This window comes from Sceloporus occidentalis, unplaced genomic scaffold (genome assembly GCF_023333645.1).
Source record: "Sceloporus occidentalis isolate IW3139 unplaced genomic scaffold, rSceOcc1.0.p SCAF_22, whole genome shotgun sequence".
Taxonomy (NCBI): Eukaryota; Metazoa; Chordata; class Lepidosauria; order Squamata; family Phrynosomatidae; genus Sceloporus; species Sceloporus occidentalis.
Window position 1 is genome coordinate 5492501 of NW_028317002.1, and position 17605 is coordinate 5510105.

General features: G+C 38.2%; 1 protein-coding gene across 1 annotated transcript in view; it reads left to right on the forward strand.

The window, feature by feature from the left end:
- The window catches only part of LOC149300926 (uncharacterized), a 164755-nt gene that overhangs the window by 139148 nt on the left and 8002 nt on the right, over positions 1–17605 (forward strand). Inside the window, exons 84-89 of the mRNA XM_089484481.1 lie at positions 678–882; positions 2456–2634; positions 4413–4546; positions 5505–5616; positions 10884–11035; positions 11916–12028. Of these exons, the coding sequence (XP_089340607.1) occupies positions 678–882; positions 2456–2634; positions 4413–4546; positions 5505–5616; positions 10884–11035; positions 11916–12028 (895 nt within the window). The remainder of the gene's footprint in view (positions 1–677; positions 883–2455; positions 2635–4412; positions 4547–5504; positions 5617–10883; positions 11036–11915; positions 12029–17605) is intronic.

Consider the following 17605-nt stretch of genomic DNA (forward strand, 5'->3'; position numbering starts at 1 on the left):
AGCAAAAGCAGCATAGTTTAGAGAGAAAAATAGATAATCATTATTATTTATTAGATTTTTTGTGCAATGGCAGGGGAATAATATTACAATGAACCATTGCTATACTGGGTAAGCTTTAATCATTACTGTCCAATCCTTGCAGCTCGATACAGGCAAATCTCTGGACCTGGCATGTCCTTGCTTCATATGCACAGTTTATAAACATATACATGTTGTCCTGATATTGTGCTAAACATTTTATGTTTTGGCTTGAATTTATATAAATATATGTATAACATGGACCAAGTCTGTATCTCTGTCTGTCGAATTGTTAAGCCATGGTTCTTCAAACTTGAGGTTAGGAACCACTACTAGGTTGTTTTGCATTGTCACTTTACTGAGCCCTGCATTGTACAAAAGCATTTAACAGTGCAAATGTGGTTAGAAAGAATTCACATGCTAATGAGAAATAAATAAGTATAACATTAATCTGGTTACTGTCTTCCAAGTGTCTCTGTATAAGGGGCTAATTTGGCTGGGCATGCCTTGTGGGCCAAAAGCTACACGCTCTTCCCAGTAGGGTCTTGAGTGTACAATTACAATACTGTGTCATGGGGTAAAGGTGAGAAGAACGAGAAGAACACTGTGATTCAGTAATGCGTCTTTATTAAGATACTAATTATTCAATCTATTTGAAGGAATGCCGACAAATGAACGCATATCTGAGACACATCAAACTGAGTATTTCAGAGTTATCAAGCTGCCTGATGACGGGTTTAATTGCAACACATACTCAAAACCAAAAGATTGCAGAGGCTTTACTGAAAGGAGACGTACCACAGCCATGGTTTTATTCACATGGTGGCTATTCAGAATCTCAAACTATCACCAGCTGGCTGCAAGGTAAGTCAGAGAACTTAAATTAAATTGGGTTAAAACAGACTTATTAAAATATTTTTAAATTGTGCAATAAATAAAGTAATAAAGTTCCGTGATGTGGATGCTGGTCCTGTAAAAGAAACATTGATTCTTTTTTGGGCTTCTGTAGTGCAACTGTTTGACATCCACAAGGTTACTAACACGAAATAGCAGTGTTTGTAAACTCAGCATATTTTGAAAGATAATTAATCTAGTCTCACATAAGCACAGCAAAACTGTACATCTTAATCAGGTGCTATTATTAATTCATTATATATAAACTTAGAGTCGCCTCTTTTTGTCTAGTATTTATTTAGTACAGTGTATCATAATTTGAATTTATGGAATTTCTTTTAGACACAACCACTGTGTTTGTGTTTCAATATTTTATTTTTTAGCAGTCTAGGAAACAACATTAAGGCATAGTTACCCCTTTAAAAATTACATTATACGTTTTATGTAAACTCTTTGTCATGACCTTTAGCTAGATGAAAATCTGTTGTGCCCAATCGCCAGTCCAAAGCACTTAATTGCGACTAGTTATATTTAGTGTATCACCCCCAGTGGGAGATGAGCTGCAAGAGTACAAGCATGCACCAATAATGAAACTATACCACTTGCAAAACAGAAAAAGATTGTGAGAAAAAAACGAGTTACATTTTTGATACTTCAAAAAAATTGAACAACCACAAAAAAAACATAAAAGGCAGATACTACAAAAGTCTCATGTTAGCACAATAAGTGGCAAACAATAAGGGAAAAATAGAATTTATCATACTTTTTTATGTATAAAAAGTCATATATCCTTTGCTAGGGTAGCACTAAAGTCTTAAATGACAATTAATCCCCATTTGCATTGAGTTTGCCTTGTGGAGTTTTTACTATCTTCAAGGACTGTTCTCTGTATATCTTTTGTATACACAACCTCTAGTGGGTTGTTTTAAAAAAAAATACTACGCACAGTGTTTAACAAATAAAGTATAGTGACAATATTTTAAAGTCCTAACGTATTGTCTGAAAAAAATGACTTAATAAATAACTAGGTACCCCAGCTGGTGTGCTGCTGGAAAAATAAAAGATAGCATGCATCTAGAATACTACACGCCCATGTGTTTCTGGTAGGAGACAAAATAGGGTGTTTTCTTAGGAATTCCTATCTTTGTAGTGTCCCATGCACACAATACATTTTACAATAGTGTTGCAGTTGGATTAAATGTTACCGGTTTAACAATTTAAACAGGTGGGTCATCTACATGCCAAAACTTTCTGTTGGCCAGGAAAATATTCCCTTACTTGACATGGCCTGTTTCATACCAATAAGATAACAATAATCCTGTTTGTTCTCTATTCAGGTCTGAATATGTGAAAAGACCTAAAAAAAGTGCAAATAAGGGGCCTAGAGAACACTTGAGTTGTTTAACATGTCTTGGCTGCTCTTGAAAGCTTAATGCAACTATAAATCTGAATATCAAGCTGCAGCTGGAACGTATAAAATATGATATTCTGGCTATAGCCTTGTATAGAGTGACTGACAATTTTACAATGTGTATATATCTAGATCTGCACAAGAAGCACACACAGCTAAAGCAATGGATGAAGAAAGGATTGATGCCTTTTGCCAAGGGTGAAAAGGGGGCCCTGACCTCTGTAAGGCTCGGGGGACTATTTGACCCAGAGGCATTGATCCTGGCTCTGAGAGTGGAGTTTGCAGCTCATCACAGATATCCATTACACGAGGTATGCCTATGTGGTTATTAGAATAGGCAATCAGTTAAAGTAGTATATATAAGACAGTCTTCAATTATGAACAGATTGTGGGATATATTGAGATTAGCATTTACATGTGCTGTCTTCTTTTGAGGTTTGAGATCCACCACACAAATATATTTCTGCTTTTGCAGTAACTGTTCATGTTCTGGCCTTCACTATTATACTTGTCATTCCCTCTACAATAGTCTAGATAGAGGATGACAGCTGGGTTAATTAACAGTCTATGTTTATCACGGGGCATTAGCTAAATGAAGAAGAATGTGCCAAGGAATAATTGCAGAAAATTTGCACTTTTTTTAAACACAATCCAGAAACATCTGTTGGAGTTTGGACTTCCACCAAGCTCAAAACAAAGGATTTAGTTGATGTTATATAATGACCAAAAAGTCAGAAATCATCCATTTTTTTGAAAGGCTAACTATCATATGTACTTATAATAAAGTTTAGAAATAACTCTTATGAAAACTGATATCACTCCAAATAACTTGCATGTTAAGCTAATTCAGACATTTGCTAGTTGGTATATTTGTATTTGGTATATTCATTTTAGCATACTTTAAAAAACAAAACAGAAAATGCAAGTTGGATCTGTGCCTCAGCTTTCCTCTTGGTCCCACCAAAAGTGGTTGGTTCAAATGTCTAGCAAACCCATCCTCTCTTTTGGGGTTTATTCACTAAAGGGAGGTTTGGTAGGAGAGTTTAAAGGAGAGTTGTGGCTTTAGCTTCCCCGATTCATTATTTGTTATGAAAGGCCATTTCTAGCAAATGTATTCTGCAAGAAGGGCTGATCTCGCCCTGCATAATGCATAAATCAAAGGGACTATGTTGAAATCTCACTTATCTTCACATTATACTGGGCCAACCCAGCTATTCATGCAGCAGAAACGTACCGTATTTGCTCGATTATAAGACAAGGTTTTTTTCAGTGCAAACTTTTCAGGCAACTTCCGCTGCAGCTGGAAAGAAGGTACCGTTAGCAGCGGGGGTTGTCTGTGTCCATCGCGCAGACCTTCCCCAGCTGTCAGAGAGAAGAGTTCCCTGCACTGCTGTGGGAAATGCTCTCTTACAGCTGGAGGGTGTAACGTGTGATGGACGCAGACAACCCCCGCTGCTAACGGCACCTCCTTACGGCTGCAGCGGAAGTTGCCTGAAAAGTTTGCACTGAAAAAAAACTCGTCTTATAAGCGAGCAAATACGGTACGTTTCTGCTGCATGAATAGCTGGGTTGGCCCAGTATAATGTGAAGATAAGTGAGATTTCAACATAGTCCCTTTGATTTATGCATTATGCAGGGTCGTCTTATAATCAAGCAAATGTAAAGGTAAGTTAAGGAGCTGAAACATAACGCTCCTGGCAATTTTTTATTACATAACTGATATACTTATTAGAGACATGTTATGTCCCTGATATGTTGGATTCAAAGTCGGTGGCCTAAACTTGTCATTGATCAATTTCACCAACCATCCCTTAAGCCCGGCTCTTGAGAATTACCTTTATTACCTTATAAATGCTAATGAAACTTGGTCTAACAGATTGACACACTGTGCAAACACTATTTTGTGATTATCTGAATATTGATACCTCTATTGTTGACCACATTAAGATTTCTATACGTTGCATGAACTTCATTTGTTTGCAAATTACAGGGGGTTAAATACATTTTAATTGATTCATTTTGGTGTTATGATTAGGCACTTGTTGGGTATTGAACTGCTATGTATATGTTGGATTTATTTTGCCTGCAGGTGGTACTCCAATGTCGCATCGCTAAATACCCTGATTACAAGCCTGACACTGAAGGGTATCCCCTCTACATTGAGAATCCTGTTTTATACGGTGCCACATGGGATTATAAAAATAACCATTTAATTGAGTCAAGGTACTTTCCAAGAACATTACTAGTCACAATGTATTAAATATATTTTTTAAATACAAAAAGTATTTGGCACACCTTTAAGGTGACACAATAAAGAATAGTTTCATTCTCTTATTTAACTCAATATATCTGGATAATATTTTGTAAATTTTAAGCATTTATTAACTGTAGAAATGATTTTTCCCAGAATGATGTTTCCATTTGTTTTTGTGTTTCCTTTTTTTTAAGTAATATAACAAACTGTACACATTTTAAGGACACACATTCTTTATTGTTTCTATATTTGAAAACATGACTAATTTAGTTTTTAAAAAAACTATAAAAAAGATGAAAGATTAATGTGTTTTTTACCACAATCAGTCTAATCATCTAGCCAGTTTCTAGAAACATTTGTGCTAATGATTTTTTGTTATACAATATGTAATGTTGGGAAGAAACACGTTTAAATACATTCCAAAAGCACACTCGCCAATACACATAGCTGCCTTATTGAGAATTATGTATCCTGAAGCAAGAGATTATTTCATGTGCCACAAATTATATTCTGGTTTTTAGAAATGAGTGCGATTTATGTAATGGGAAGCTGAACTCGCAGAATCAAGTTAAAATGAATATTTTAAATTATGTACATTGACTAGGGTTTTTTTTTTAATAAAATGCCCCAATTCTAATGACATCGTCTTGGATTTCCCCTTACCCCATTGAATTAAAAAGTTATCAGGATCTTATATTTTGTATAGGTTTCTTATATCGTCTTTACTTTTTCTGATATTGAGGGTTGTTCCAAGAAAGCAAGTAATATGATGGCGCTACCTAGGATTGTACATTTGAGTAATAAATATTGTGTTCAATACCTAAAAATTGCAATTGTAATGGTTCAGGAAGATGTGTTGTATTTTCTTAAATAGTATGTTTTCTTTTTTTAAATAATGCTGTTTTAATGGCCAATCTTTTCTTACAGGGATGCCAGCCAGCTCTTACCATTTGTCATCATAACTCCAGTTCATGGAAAACATAAAGATCATGGTCAAGAGATATATGAATGTCCTGTGTACATGGACAGCACTATGCAGGTAAGTGTCTTCTATCAGACAGTACTGTTGTAAATGAACCCAGGTTACCTTTTGGCCTGGAGGCACATGTACAGCCATGTGCCCCCCCCCCCACCAATCTATAATAATCCTCCCATCTAATTTTAGTTTACATACACTATGTGTGCATTTTGATTCATGTGATTTTCACTTTTAATGAAATTTCCCAATTTCGTCAATTCGTACAAATCTCTGAAAACAAGGAGGGACCCCAACAAAACAAATGGAAACACAAATTGTCATTTGAATATTGTTGTTTTTTTTCCACTCGCTCGTACTCACGCCCGTTAAGTGTCTCTCTCTTCTCCAGCCTTTTGCTCTCTTGCCCTTATTGCATTTATTGTTCCAGTGTAAACACATATATCCAAGAGTCTAAGTGGCATTTCTATGATGGCAGATATGACACCAAAACAATACAATTTAGGTCTTCTTAAAGCAAAGTGAATAATTATATTAACAGCCTGGTTAATAGCTGTCCTAGGAACATGATCAAACAATGAGTACAGAAAGGATAAATTAAGGAAACCCTTAAAAGACTGAACATCTGGTAGGCAAGTAATAAGCAGCACAAGTCATTGGCAAAAGTGGTACTTAAATTGCAAAACAGTGAACCAGTGTAATATTTATTATGAAATATAAATTAACAGTAATCTAATTAGAAATGTTTAAGTTAGCAACTTAATTAAGATTCTTTCCCAAATGAGGCCCTGTAGCAAACCATGCATATTTTAATACCGCCTTATATCTGTCTCAATAACAAGCCCTGATATTGTTAAGCAAGTGCAGTTATAGAATCATGAACAAGAAACCGCACAAGGCTTGTGGAATTCTCCAAGGAGCTGTAATTGCCTTGCAGGCAGTGATTATATACTCTGTGCTTTATAATCATTGGAACAAAATAAATTTTTACAACGTATGAACTACATAATAGGTCTTTGAGGATGAGTGTACAATATATATAAAAAAAACCTCATATAAGGAAAATGGATATAGCTATATTAGCTATAGAGCCAAGACAATCTTTTTCCGTGTTGGTCCAATTAAAGCTATCAACATCATCTTAAGTAACATTCTTTAGTTTTCTCTGTGACTTTTTGGGGATTGAAGTGCTCATGTCATGATTAGCTATATTACTTACTGACTCAATCAATCACAAAGGAAAGTTTGAGTGGGGATTTGTAGTTCATTGCATAGTGTTTTACTGTGTTAGCTGTAGAAAGAGAGAGAGCTAATTTGGTAAAGATTATACCTTTATCTGCTAACTGAAATGTAATGAATTGCAAGCTTTGCGTATAATATGCCTGAAGAAGAGATACTCTCAAAAACTTGCAACCCATTATACTTTTTCCACCGAAGTTATCATCTTTACCGAATTTGCCTTCTATTTTAATACCTAATTTTTTGGAAAGAGTTTTTTTTTTATTTGGAGCAATCTCAGTAAATGTATTCAATCCATCGTTTAAAATATACATTATTGAAATGAACCTTCTAGTCAGTTGAATCAAATTAGAAGCTTACTATGGATGGAGTGAAAGGTATAAACTGGGCCTTTCAGAATCATGTAGCTGTTAATCATTACAAGTTATTATTTATGCATGATGTCCCCACCCTCCCATACTACAGTAATCTTCATCTGTATAGGATCTTTGAAGTTTGTTTACTAAATTTCCAAATTGCCAGTAGGATAGTAAAACAGCACATATTTGTGCTGCACATTTGAGGTTAAATTTGCTTTCATTGCAAAACTCAAAACTGAATTTCATTAAAATATTTTTGAGTCTGTAGATTATTAAAATGAAGCTTTACAAATTGTACTAAGTTCTGTTGACATGAAAGATGACTGTGAGCCCCCTGTAAACAGGCAATAATGTCTATATTTTACGGGCAGACCTCATTGATGCCTTTCTTTCACTGAAACAAGTGTTGCTTCATGCAACCATAGCTTGTTTACTGTACTATGTCATTTTCTCTTGTAAGGAATGGGTTCAGTATTAAAACCCTGCTGGCAACTGTCTGTGGTAAACAGTCAAGCCTACGGAACAGTCTTAATGCCATAAGGCTGGAAAAGGGCAGCACCAAGTAGAATGGCGATGCAAGGATACGGGCGGTTAGAACTCCATTAAAGTTATGTTCAAAGTTGAAAATTAAATTTAATGAAAAATATTGAGTTCATTTAACAGTATGCACCCAAATTGCACACATTTTTCCTTTTAAACAATGGATCCTAAGGTTGTTATACCTCATCCATTAGGCAGACTCCATACCATAACAACAAATCAGGGGACAAATGCCGACCTCTGGCTGTCATGCATCTCCTATACATTTCTGCCAGCCACACAGATTGCAAGTGACATTTGGAGGTTTCTAAATCATGGTTTTTACTAATAGCTCCAAGATCGCATTTCAATAATCTTGCCAAACTTGTATTACTGCTTGCCATGTTCTCCTGCTTTCTTTTACTTTTGGACTCTCGGTCTGCTCTTTTTGAGTGTTTTCAAATTATGCACCAAAATAACTAGGATGGAAAAGCTGTAATCTTTTCCAGATCACTCAGTGTTCATCTAAAATACCCATCTGTTAACTTCCCTATGAGCAAACCAGCAGAAGTAGCAAATGCATTATGAAAGATAATGCTCCTGTTTGTATACATTTATACTAAGTAATTAGGCGTCTGGGGAAAAATATGGAAAAGAGCGGTATTTCATGTGTAAATAAAGTGCTCACTTTTAAATAAGGTTTCAAAATTACGCCTCGGCTATTACTTCAAACAAGGCAATTTACAGTGCTTTTTAACGGTGAGAAGTTATTTTCTGCAAAGCAAACAGATTGACTTAATAAAAAACAATTTACCTTTTTACTAAACCATCCATATTTTGATTCCAAATGTCTTGGTGGGAGAAATCAGAAAACTGATGTATTTGATGTGGGGAGACTGCTGGCAAAATGATTTATAGAAACAAAATAAAGGGCTAAAGAATTTGGAATCAATATTTCAAAACTATAGATTGAATACATTTTGTATTTGCCGTGTTTTCTAGTTTATGTTAGTACATGCACGTCTAGAGAGTTCATCATATTCTTATTTTTAAAACATAGCAATTCTGCAGTTAGTGATGAATTTCATAAAAGACCTTATGCTTAGAGACCCATATTCGTACACCCAGGACAGTTCAGATTTTTAGGCACTGTCCTAGGTGGATGCCTAAATGTCTCTTGCTGGCAGTTTGTGATCATGGGCCAATTGAGGTCCTCTGATATCCTCTGGCTGGCCCAGGGAGCTGTATCAATGGAGGTCTGTGATGTTGGAGGAAAGATCTCTACAGCAGCTCCCGCATTGCTTTCTCATGACGTCCTGAAGCTGAGCCCCCGTGGTATGGTGGGTAACGTTAACTATAGGAAAGCTTTAGTTGAAATAAAGGTTTCCTATTTGATTACATGCTATTTTTAGTACTCACTAAATGTTGTTTGTGCAGCGATAATTACAAACAAATAATTACCCCAAAAAAATGTCCCAAAATATGGAATCTTTTTTTTCCTCTTTTCACAGGTCCAAGAAAGACCTAGCATAGTTAAAATATTGCCTGTTTCTATGATGGAATAAGTTCTTGAGAACAAACTATCTATAAGTGTGCTGAACTTGTTGTATCTTCCTGATATTAAAATGTGTAATGCTAGGACACTAGTGTCACCAGCAACTGCATTGCCATCAACCTACAAAAGCAGGAGTAAATATAAAGCTTGCTACACAATTTGTTTGAACATGTGGGCCTCTTATCTCAAATTGACAGTAATCTATTGGGAATACTGTATTTCATTTTTATCACATACAAAATGAAACTCTAACGTAATTCTTTTAATGACAACATATGACACAGGGCAAAGGAAAATGAAGGTAGGCAAATTTAAACTCTCTTTATCTCCAGGTATGACAGTTGATTACCGGGCCTTTGGGCAGCGAGAGCTGTCATTATCCCTTCTGGTTCTTATCCCTTCCTGTCCAATTATTATGCGTATTGCTAGCACTACCTTCCACATCATTTGCCATATGGCTTGTCTGCTGTACTCTATCTCACCTTCATCACGGAAAAGGAGGGGGGAAATACACCTATGGAGTTCCGAAAACATTGCATAAAATCATATTTTTTGCTGCCTTCCAGGATGTTTTAAATATGTATTCAAACATATGTTCATTTTTAACACACTTAAGGGGCTTAAAGAAAAGTGAAAATGTATAACTAATGAAAATAATTCTGCAATACTTTCCTGGCTCACATGCAGCGAAACAAGGCACAAATTCTTAGTTTGAATGCAAGGCAATCACAACCTTCCAGATAGATTATGCTCAGTGCTGTAAAGGGATAATGTTCAATCAAGCAACAACTGCCTTTAGGCCTTTAGTGCCCCAAGCAGCACAAACACATAACCATCTGGGAATACTGTAGAAAAGGGAAAAATGAACAGTTTTGCAGAATAAGAGGCTGTTGAACTGAGCATATAATTTACCCTTACTGTGTTAATTGGACCATGAATACAAAACAGTTCTCACAATATTTTAGAGGCTCTTCATTTTAAATTTAAAATTTATTAAATTAATGTAGATTGGATAATCCTAAAAGTCAAAATTTCGTGTGTGCACAGTACAGATTAGGCTGTGTGTACCTTTTTTATTTCACGATCGCTTGCCTCAGGAAAATAGCACAAAAGTGGTATAATATATCTTTATAATCAGAAGGAATAAGAATATTAACAAAATGTATTAGATGTGAATCATTGGTGGACAAGTAAAAACAAAATATGCATACACTGGCATAATATTTTAATGTTTGTAGATATATTTATAATGGTTATTGTATCATTGAAAGCATTTGCAGTTTCTGCTGCAAATACGTGGCCTCCTAGTGGCAGTATGGCTGCATGTTACCTTAGTTAATTAAATCTTGTTTAAATGTTTTTTGTTAATACTAAGAAACAGTTCCAAGAGCTGGACAACTCCATGACTGGATCTTATAAGCGTACGCATTTTTTTTTTAGATATAGTCACATTCCAAAATGAAGCAGAAGTGCAACAGGTAGGTTAACCCAACGAACCACAAATAAAACATGCACATGTTATTAAAAATGAAAACTATTTTGACCGAGTTGGGTTCACCAGGAGAAATGCAACAAAGTATAAGCTTTGTAATCTAAATAATATACATTTTAGTCACTTACCATGCTAAACTTTCATTTGATTTTCTTCCTGTCAACAGAACTGTGTGATGAGACTCCCTCTTACATGCACAAAACCTGTGAGACAATGGAATCTCCGAAGAGTAGCTATTATCCTAAATCCAGGCATTGATACTACTGAATCTAGGACTGCACCATATGTAAATGTGCTGGCAAGCGTTCCAGTGATTAAGTAAGTACACTTGGATAAACAGGGCCCTCATTTTTGACTTATGTAAGTCAAAAGTATTATGTGATGTACCACTTGTAATATATATATCTAGATACCGTACCCACAGCAGGGCTAAAAGAAAAAAAACATAACACCCGCCCGGCCCCAAGAACTGCATGTCCCGGGCGTCGGGCGATACGAATGGCGCATCCCTGCGCTAAACCCCAATTATAGGCCGCACCTCCACTTTAAAGACTTAAATTGGGAGGGAAAGTGCGGCCTATATATGCCAAGTGCGGCCAAATACGGTGTATATATATATATATATATTATTATTTTTTATGTGTGTGTTAACAAATGGGGCCCTGTTTGTACTGTTCATTTAAACATATACTTTGGGTTATATGTTATAAAAAGAGAATATACTGTATAGTACAGTGGTTATGGGAGAATATTACATTCTCTGTAGCGCTTATTTGAACATTTACCACAGCTGACATTGTGTCATATTGATTAAAATATTGTGTAGAGTTCTGGACACCACATACTGTATTTATAATAGACATGCCCAATTTGTAAGAAGCATTCTTCCAAGGTCAGCAATTGAGTGCTTTACTTATTAGGTGGTAGTGCTGTGTTACATTTTGTCCAGACAAAAAAATGATTGTACTAGAAGACCACATAAATACAGATAAACATACTAAAAGCACTAGGTTGCAGCAAAACTGTTTTTTAAACCACTCATCTGTCACGAACAAGCCCCAGAGAAACCAGGAGACACAGCCAGTGTATAAATGTGTCAATTCTGTGCACAGTTCTGTAACCACTTGTCTGTTCTCACAGAAAGATGTTTGTGTGAGTGCAGCAGTCCCCTGAGTAACTGTTAGTTTCTGTTTTCCAGCACACGGACCAAAATGTATAAATCATCACACTCAAACATTTTCAGCAGAGCAAGCAAGGGCAAAGCTCCTGTCAGTACACAAACACAACAGCCAAATACACCAGGCAGCAATGGTAAATATGCTTCTACAATCTTTATATTTATTGTTGGACATGTATAATGGAAAAAACCAAAAATGGTGGCTATGTTTAACCCCTTAAGGACCAAGATACTTTTTATTTTTTGTACTCCTTGTGACCAAGGCTGTTTTAACATTTCTGCGGTGCTTGGATTTAGATGTAATTTTCTTCTCTTTCTAATGTACCCACACATTTAATGTACCCACACAAGCTGTATATTGTTTATTTTCAGAACAAGAACGGCTTTCTGCTAATACCATTTTTATTATATCAAAATAATAAAACATAGTGACAAATTTAAAAACTGCACTTTTTCTCACTTTTAATTGAAAAACCTATAAAATATTATTTTCATTTTCCAAATATGGTAATCCTGTCTCCATGTCCTATTTGGGACATATTTGAACCCGGCCAATTAAATTTACCCCCATCAAACCATATATTTTTGAAAACTAGACACCCAGGGTATTTAAAATTCTGGTATTTTAATATTTTCCATGCTTTAATTCTATCACCAGCCTTTTCCAAATTTTGTGATATACTTTTTTTTTCTTTCATACAAATTGTGCTTTAGGTATATATTTAGAGCTCCTGGTGTATGTCACTGTCAAACACCCAAATATGTGTTCAGCAACATCTCCCGAGTACAGTAATACCACTCATGCATGGGTTTGTCGGGTTGTTTGGGAGGTAAAATGGCACATTTGAGAGGTGTGGATTTTTCGAATTGGAACTTTGACATCTGGTCCTTTGGCCCACATGTCCTATTTGGGACATGTTTGAAGCTGTCTAATTCAATTTACTCATCAAACCATACTTTTTTTTAAACTAGACACCCCGGGGTATTTAAAATGGTGGTATTTTAGCCAATTCTACCACAAACATTTGTCAATATTTGTGGCAGTCATTATTTGTGTGTATTTTTTTCCACATATGTACTTTAAGTATGATTTTACAGCCTTTGGTATGTCAGGCTATCGAGGCATTTCAGTGACACCGTTTAAAAAGAGCTTAGGAGGCTCCTAAACAATCAGTTGTCCGTTGTCATATGTAAAATGGTGGACGTGGATGCCCCAGGAAGGGGCCACACAGGGTCCCTGCTGTACTTGTCAGTGTTGCTAAATGCCTCGACATCAAAGCATTACAGCAACACCGTTGCATTAACTGAATTGATCATTAAGGGGTTAAAAAGGAATGATGATGCTTGAAATTTGGTCCCTAATGCAAATTACAAAAATATTCAGTTAGCTGATAAGATAAATACTTTGAAATGCTTCATGTTTGACCCATAATCTCTTTGTGAAGTGCTGGTTCCTCAGGTCCGGGTCACTTTCCTTTTTCAACGGGCAGGTGAGCCATGTCATGCCCACTTCACCTCTACTTCCCACCCACTTAATGTGTAGAGCCCACTTAGCGCTCGTCCCACTCCTATGTAGGGTAACCCTAACCCATGGTCAGCAAGCCCCATACCTCATGAAGCTGTTTCCCCCAGAAAAGGGAGAGCTCTGGGCACCCTATACTAGAAGGTTATGAGTTATTACCGTATTTGCTCGATTATAAGACAAGGTTTTTTCCAGAGCAAATGCTCTGGTAAATACCCTCGTCTTATAATCGGGGTAGTCTTATAATCAGACCTCAACTAGGTCTGACTATGAGACTAAGATCCAGATCCCCCGCAGCGATGCAGGGGACCTGGATCCTCCTGTCTACCCCCCACTTACCGGTACTTCTGAGTCCCCGGTGCTTAGCACTAAGCACCGGGCAGCGTGTAGAGCTCAACGCGATTCGCGTACACAACTTCTGCTGCAGCCGGGAGGAGGTGCGGTTAGCAGCGGGGGTTGTCTGCGTCCATCGCGCAGACCTTCCCCGGCTGTCAGAGATCAGAGTTCCCCGTGATCTCTGAGAGCCGGGGAAGGTCTGCACGATGGACGCAGACAACCCCCACTGCTAGCCGCACCTCCTCCCAGCTGCAGCGGAAGTTGTCTACGTGAATCGCGTAGAGGTCTACACGCTGCCCGGACTACGCACCGGGAACTCAGAAGCTCGGGTAAGTTTGGGTGAGGGAGGGGGAGGGAGTGTTAAATGGGGGGCATAAGGCATTTCTGGAGGCAGTGTGCTCTGTGAAATGCCTTTTAACCCCCTTAATGCCACTCTGCCTCCAGAAATGCCTTTTAACCCTCTATACACTACTCTGCCTCCTGAAATGCCTTATACCTCCCTATATGCCACTCTGCCCCATAATATGCCTTTTAACCCCCTAAAAGCCAGAGTGGCATATAGGGGCATAAGGCAAATCTTGAGGCAGAGTGGCACATAGGGGGTCAAAAGGAATATCATGGGGCACAGTGGCATTTAGAGGGTTAAAAGGCATATCATGGGGCACAGTGGCATATAGGGGTTATAAGGCATTTCTGGGGCAGAGTGGCAAGCCAGGGGGCAGATGTGCATAACTGGGGGGGCAAGTTGAAAAAAAAAGGCAATGAAAACAAAATATTTTTCTCAATCATAGCTTTTATTAAAAAAAAAATTGTTCACATAGTTTACATGAATTAACATTTACTGGTAAACCTTTTTTCCTATAGGGTCGTCTTATATTCAGGCTTTTTCTTTTTTTTCATAAATTAATATTCAGATTTTGGGGGGTCGTTTTATAATCGAGCAAATACGGCAATATGATGAGCCTGTTTTTTGTACCAGGATGAAATTTTATACATAACTCCCCATAATTAAGTTTATACAAACATTTAAGAGCAGTGATAAGTGGTAACAGTGGTTCAATCACCATAGCAACTAATGTAATGTTCCTGTAGATATACTCTACTTTTATTATAGTGCGCCAGAATAGAGGACTGCATTGGGAGGCGGGTCTCGCGGGACCCGCCAAAAAACTTGCGGGCGGTCTTGCTGGGGCTGGGAGCGGGCAGTTAGGCAATGTACGTGCGGGTCCCGGTAATCCTGCACAGTCCCGCAAGGCTGCCTTCTCGCTGCTCTCTTACAGTGTCTCCTATCTTGCTCCGCCCAGGAACAAAACGGAGTCACGTGATGTGACGTCACTTCCTGTGACTCCGCCTGGTTCCTGGGCGGAGCAAGAGAAGAGACGCTGTGAGGGAACAACTCGAGGGCAGCCTTGCGGGACTGAGCGGGAAATCAGGTAAGGAGGTGGGCGGGATTGGCCACAAATGTGGCGGGAGCGGGCGGGATTGGCCACAAATGTGGCGGGAGCGGAACACCCACATTGTGGGAGCGGGCGGGAGCGGGATTAAAAACAGCGGGAGCGGGATTGAAAAAGCAGTCCCGCGCAGGGCTCTACACCAGAACTCTTTTTTTCCTGCAGTTAGCTTATTCATTCTGTATCAGGGGAAGTTTGATCATTGTTGGTTTTACTTTTAGTCCTAGGGAATAATTATTTACAAAGATTACTCAAGTGGTGATTATTCAGAGTAATATGTTTGCCTATTTTGTTATGTGTTTTTTGGAAAATTTGTTTATGGTATTGATGTACTATACTGTAAAAAGTGATTGTTACCTTTGGATAAGCAAATATAATATTGAAAGGACATTTAACACATCTTTATAGCCTTAAGCAAACTACTTAAGTTGATACATTCTCAGTAGAAAAGGAAACAATCGACATACAAGAGGGAAAGAACAAATTCATGTTTTCATCCTCATTATTCCTTCATGTTGAACTTTGCTCAAAATTGTATTTCTTTCTTCAGCAATGGCTTTATGTGTATAGCAAGGTCATTTGGGGAAGAGAGGCAATATTAGTGTTTCTTTGATACCTTTGACAGCAATACAAGTTGCTTATTACATTGTGAGGGCATGAGGCACCATACCATAATAGAAAAGAGCTTTACTGCTTAACAATAAATCCACAGTGCTTTAGAAAACACACTATGAATTATCAGATGGAGTGTGTGCATTAAGGACTGGCTGGCAAACGTGGGTATGTGTTGGCTAGAAAAATTTTGTGTTGTGTGCTAGCAGCTAGTCAATGTTTATTAATTTTTGACAAATGTTAAAAACAGATGCAACATGTTATTGCTGTGATGCTGTAGCTATGTATTGAAAGATTTATGTGGACACAACATCTTGTAGATGACCTACTTTTCAACTCATTTTGCAATGGCTGATGCCACTTTTGTTTTAAAGGCTTTGGTTGTGTGGCTAGGGTTAAGGATCATTTGACTCTTTAGCTCCTGTTAGATTCTATTCCCAAGACGTTCATCTTGATATGCCATGTAAATGTTATGAAAAGTCTTATTCAAAACCATTAACCGTTACATTGAAAGAGCAGGGGAGCTTCCAGATCAAAGGATTAATCTGATGGCCCATGAAGTCATGAAGGAACACCCCACCAAAACCATATGTGATCTAAAATGGTATTTTATTTTTTCTGTTTGAGTTGGATCATGAAATTAGGGATAGGCTGACCTCAATTGACTTAACTATGTAATACATCTGCTATGTTCTGCATACATATGCTTCACATAAGAAATCAATCACTACCTTTTTAAATAGCTGGCAGATTTCAGCCTATCACCAATCTTGATTTTTACAAATCATATCTTTATGTACTTATTAGGGCTGCAACTAACGATTATTTTCATAATCGATTAGTTGGCCGATTATTTTTTCGATTAATCGATTAATCGGATAAAAAAAATGAATGTAAATTTTTCATTTATTTAAAATAATGTAATAAACAAATTATATTAAATACAGACAGCATAATAAAAAAACTTTGCTAAAATGCATTTCTTGCCTTTATTTCGCAACCAGCCCCCCCCAATTTATGCACGTTTGAGCCCAGGCTTGCCACGCTGCCTCCCAGACATGCCACTCCACGCTGCCCCCCACATATGCCACTCCACTCTGCCTCCCACATATACCACTCCACGCTGCCTCCCACATATGCCACTCCACGCTGCCTCCCACATATGCCACTCCACTCTGCCTCCCACATATGCCACTCCACGCTGCCTTCCACATATGCCACTCCACGCTGCCTCCCACATATGCCACTCCACGCTGCCTCCCACATATGCCACTCTGCCTCCCACATATGCCACTCTGCCTCCCATATTTGCCACTCTGCGTCCCACATATACCACTCCACGCTGCCTCCCACATATGCCACTCCACGCTGCCTCCCACATATGCCACTCCACGCTGCCTCCCACATATGCCACTCCACGCTGCCTCCCACATATGCCACTCTGCCTCCCACATATGCCACTCTGCCTCCCACATTTGCCACTCTGCCTCCCACATTTGCCACTCCACGCTGCCTCCCACATATGCCACTCAACGCTGCCTCCCACATATGCCACTCCACGCTGCCTCCCACATATGCCACTCCACTCTGCCTCCCACATATGCCACTCTGCCTCCCACATTTGCCACTCTGCCTCCCACATTTGCCACTCCACGCTGCCTCCCACATATGCCACTCCACGCTGCCTCCCACATATGCCACTGTGCCTGATACACCTTATACCCCGATACACCACTCCATCCTCCCTAGACATGCCACACTGCCCTCCCCACATATGCCACTCCACTCTA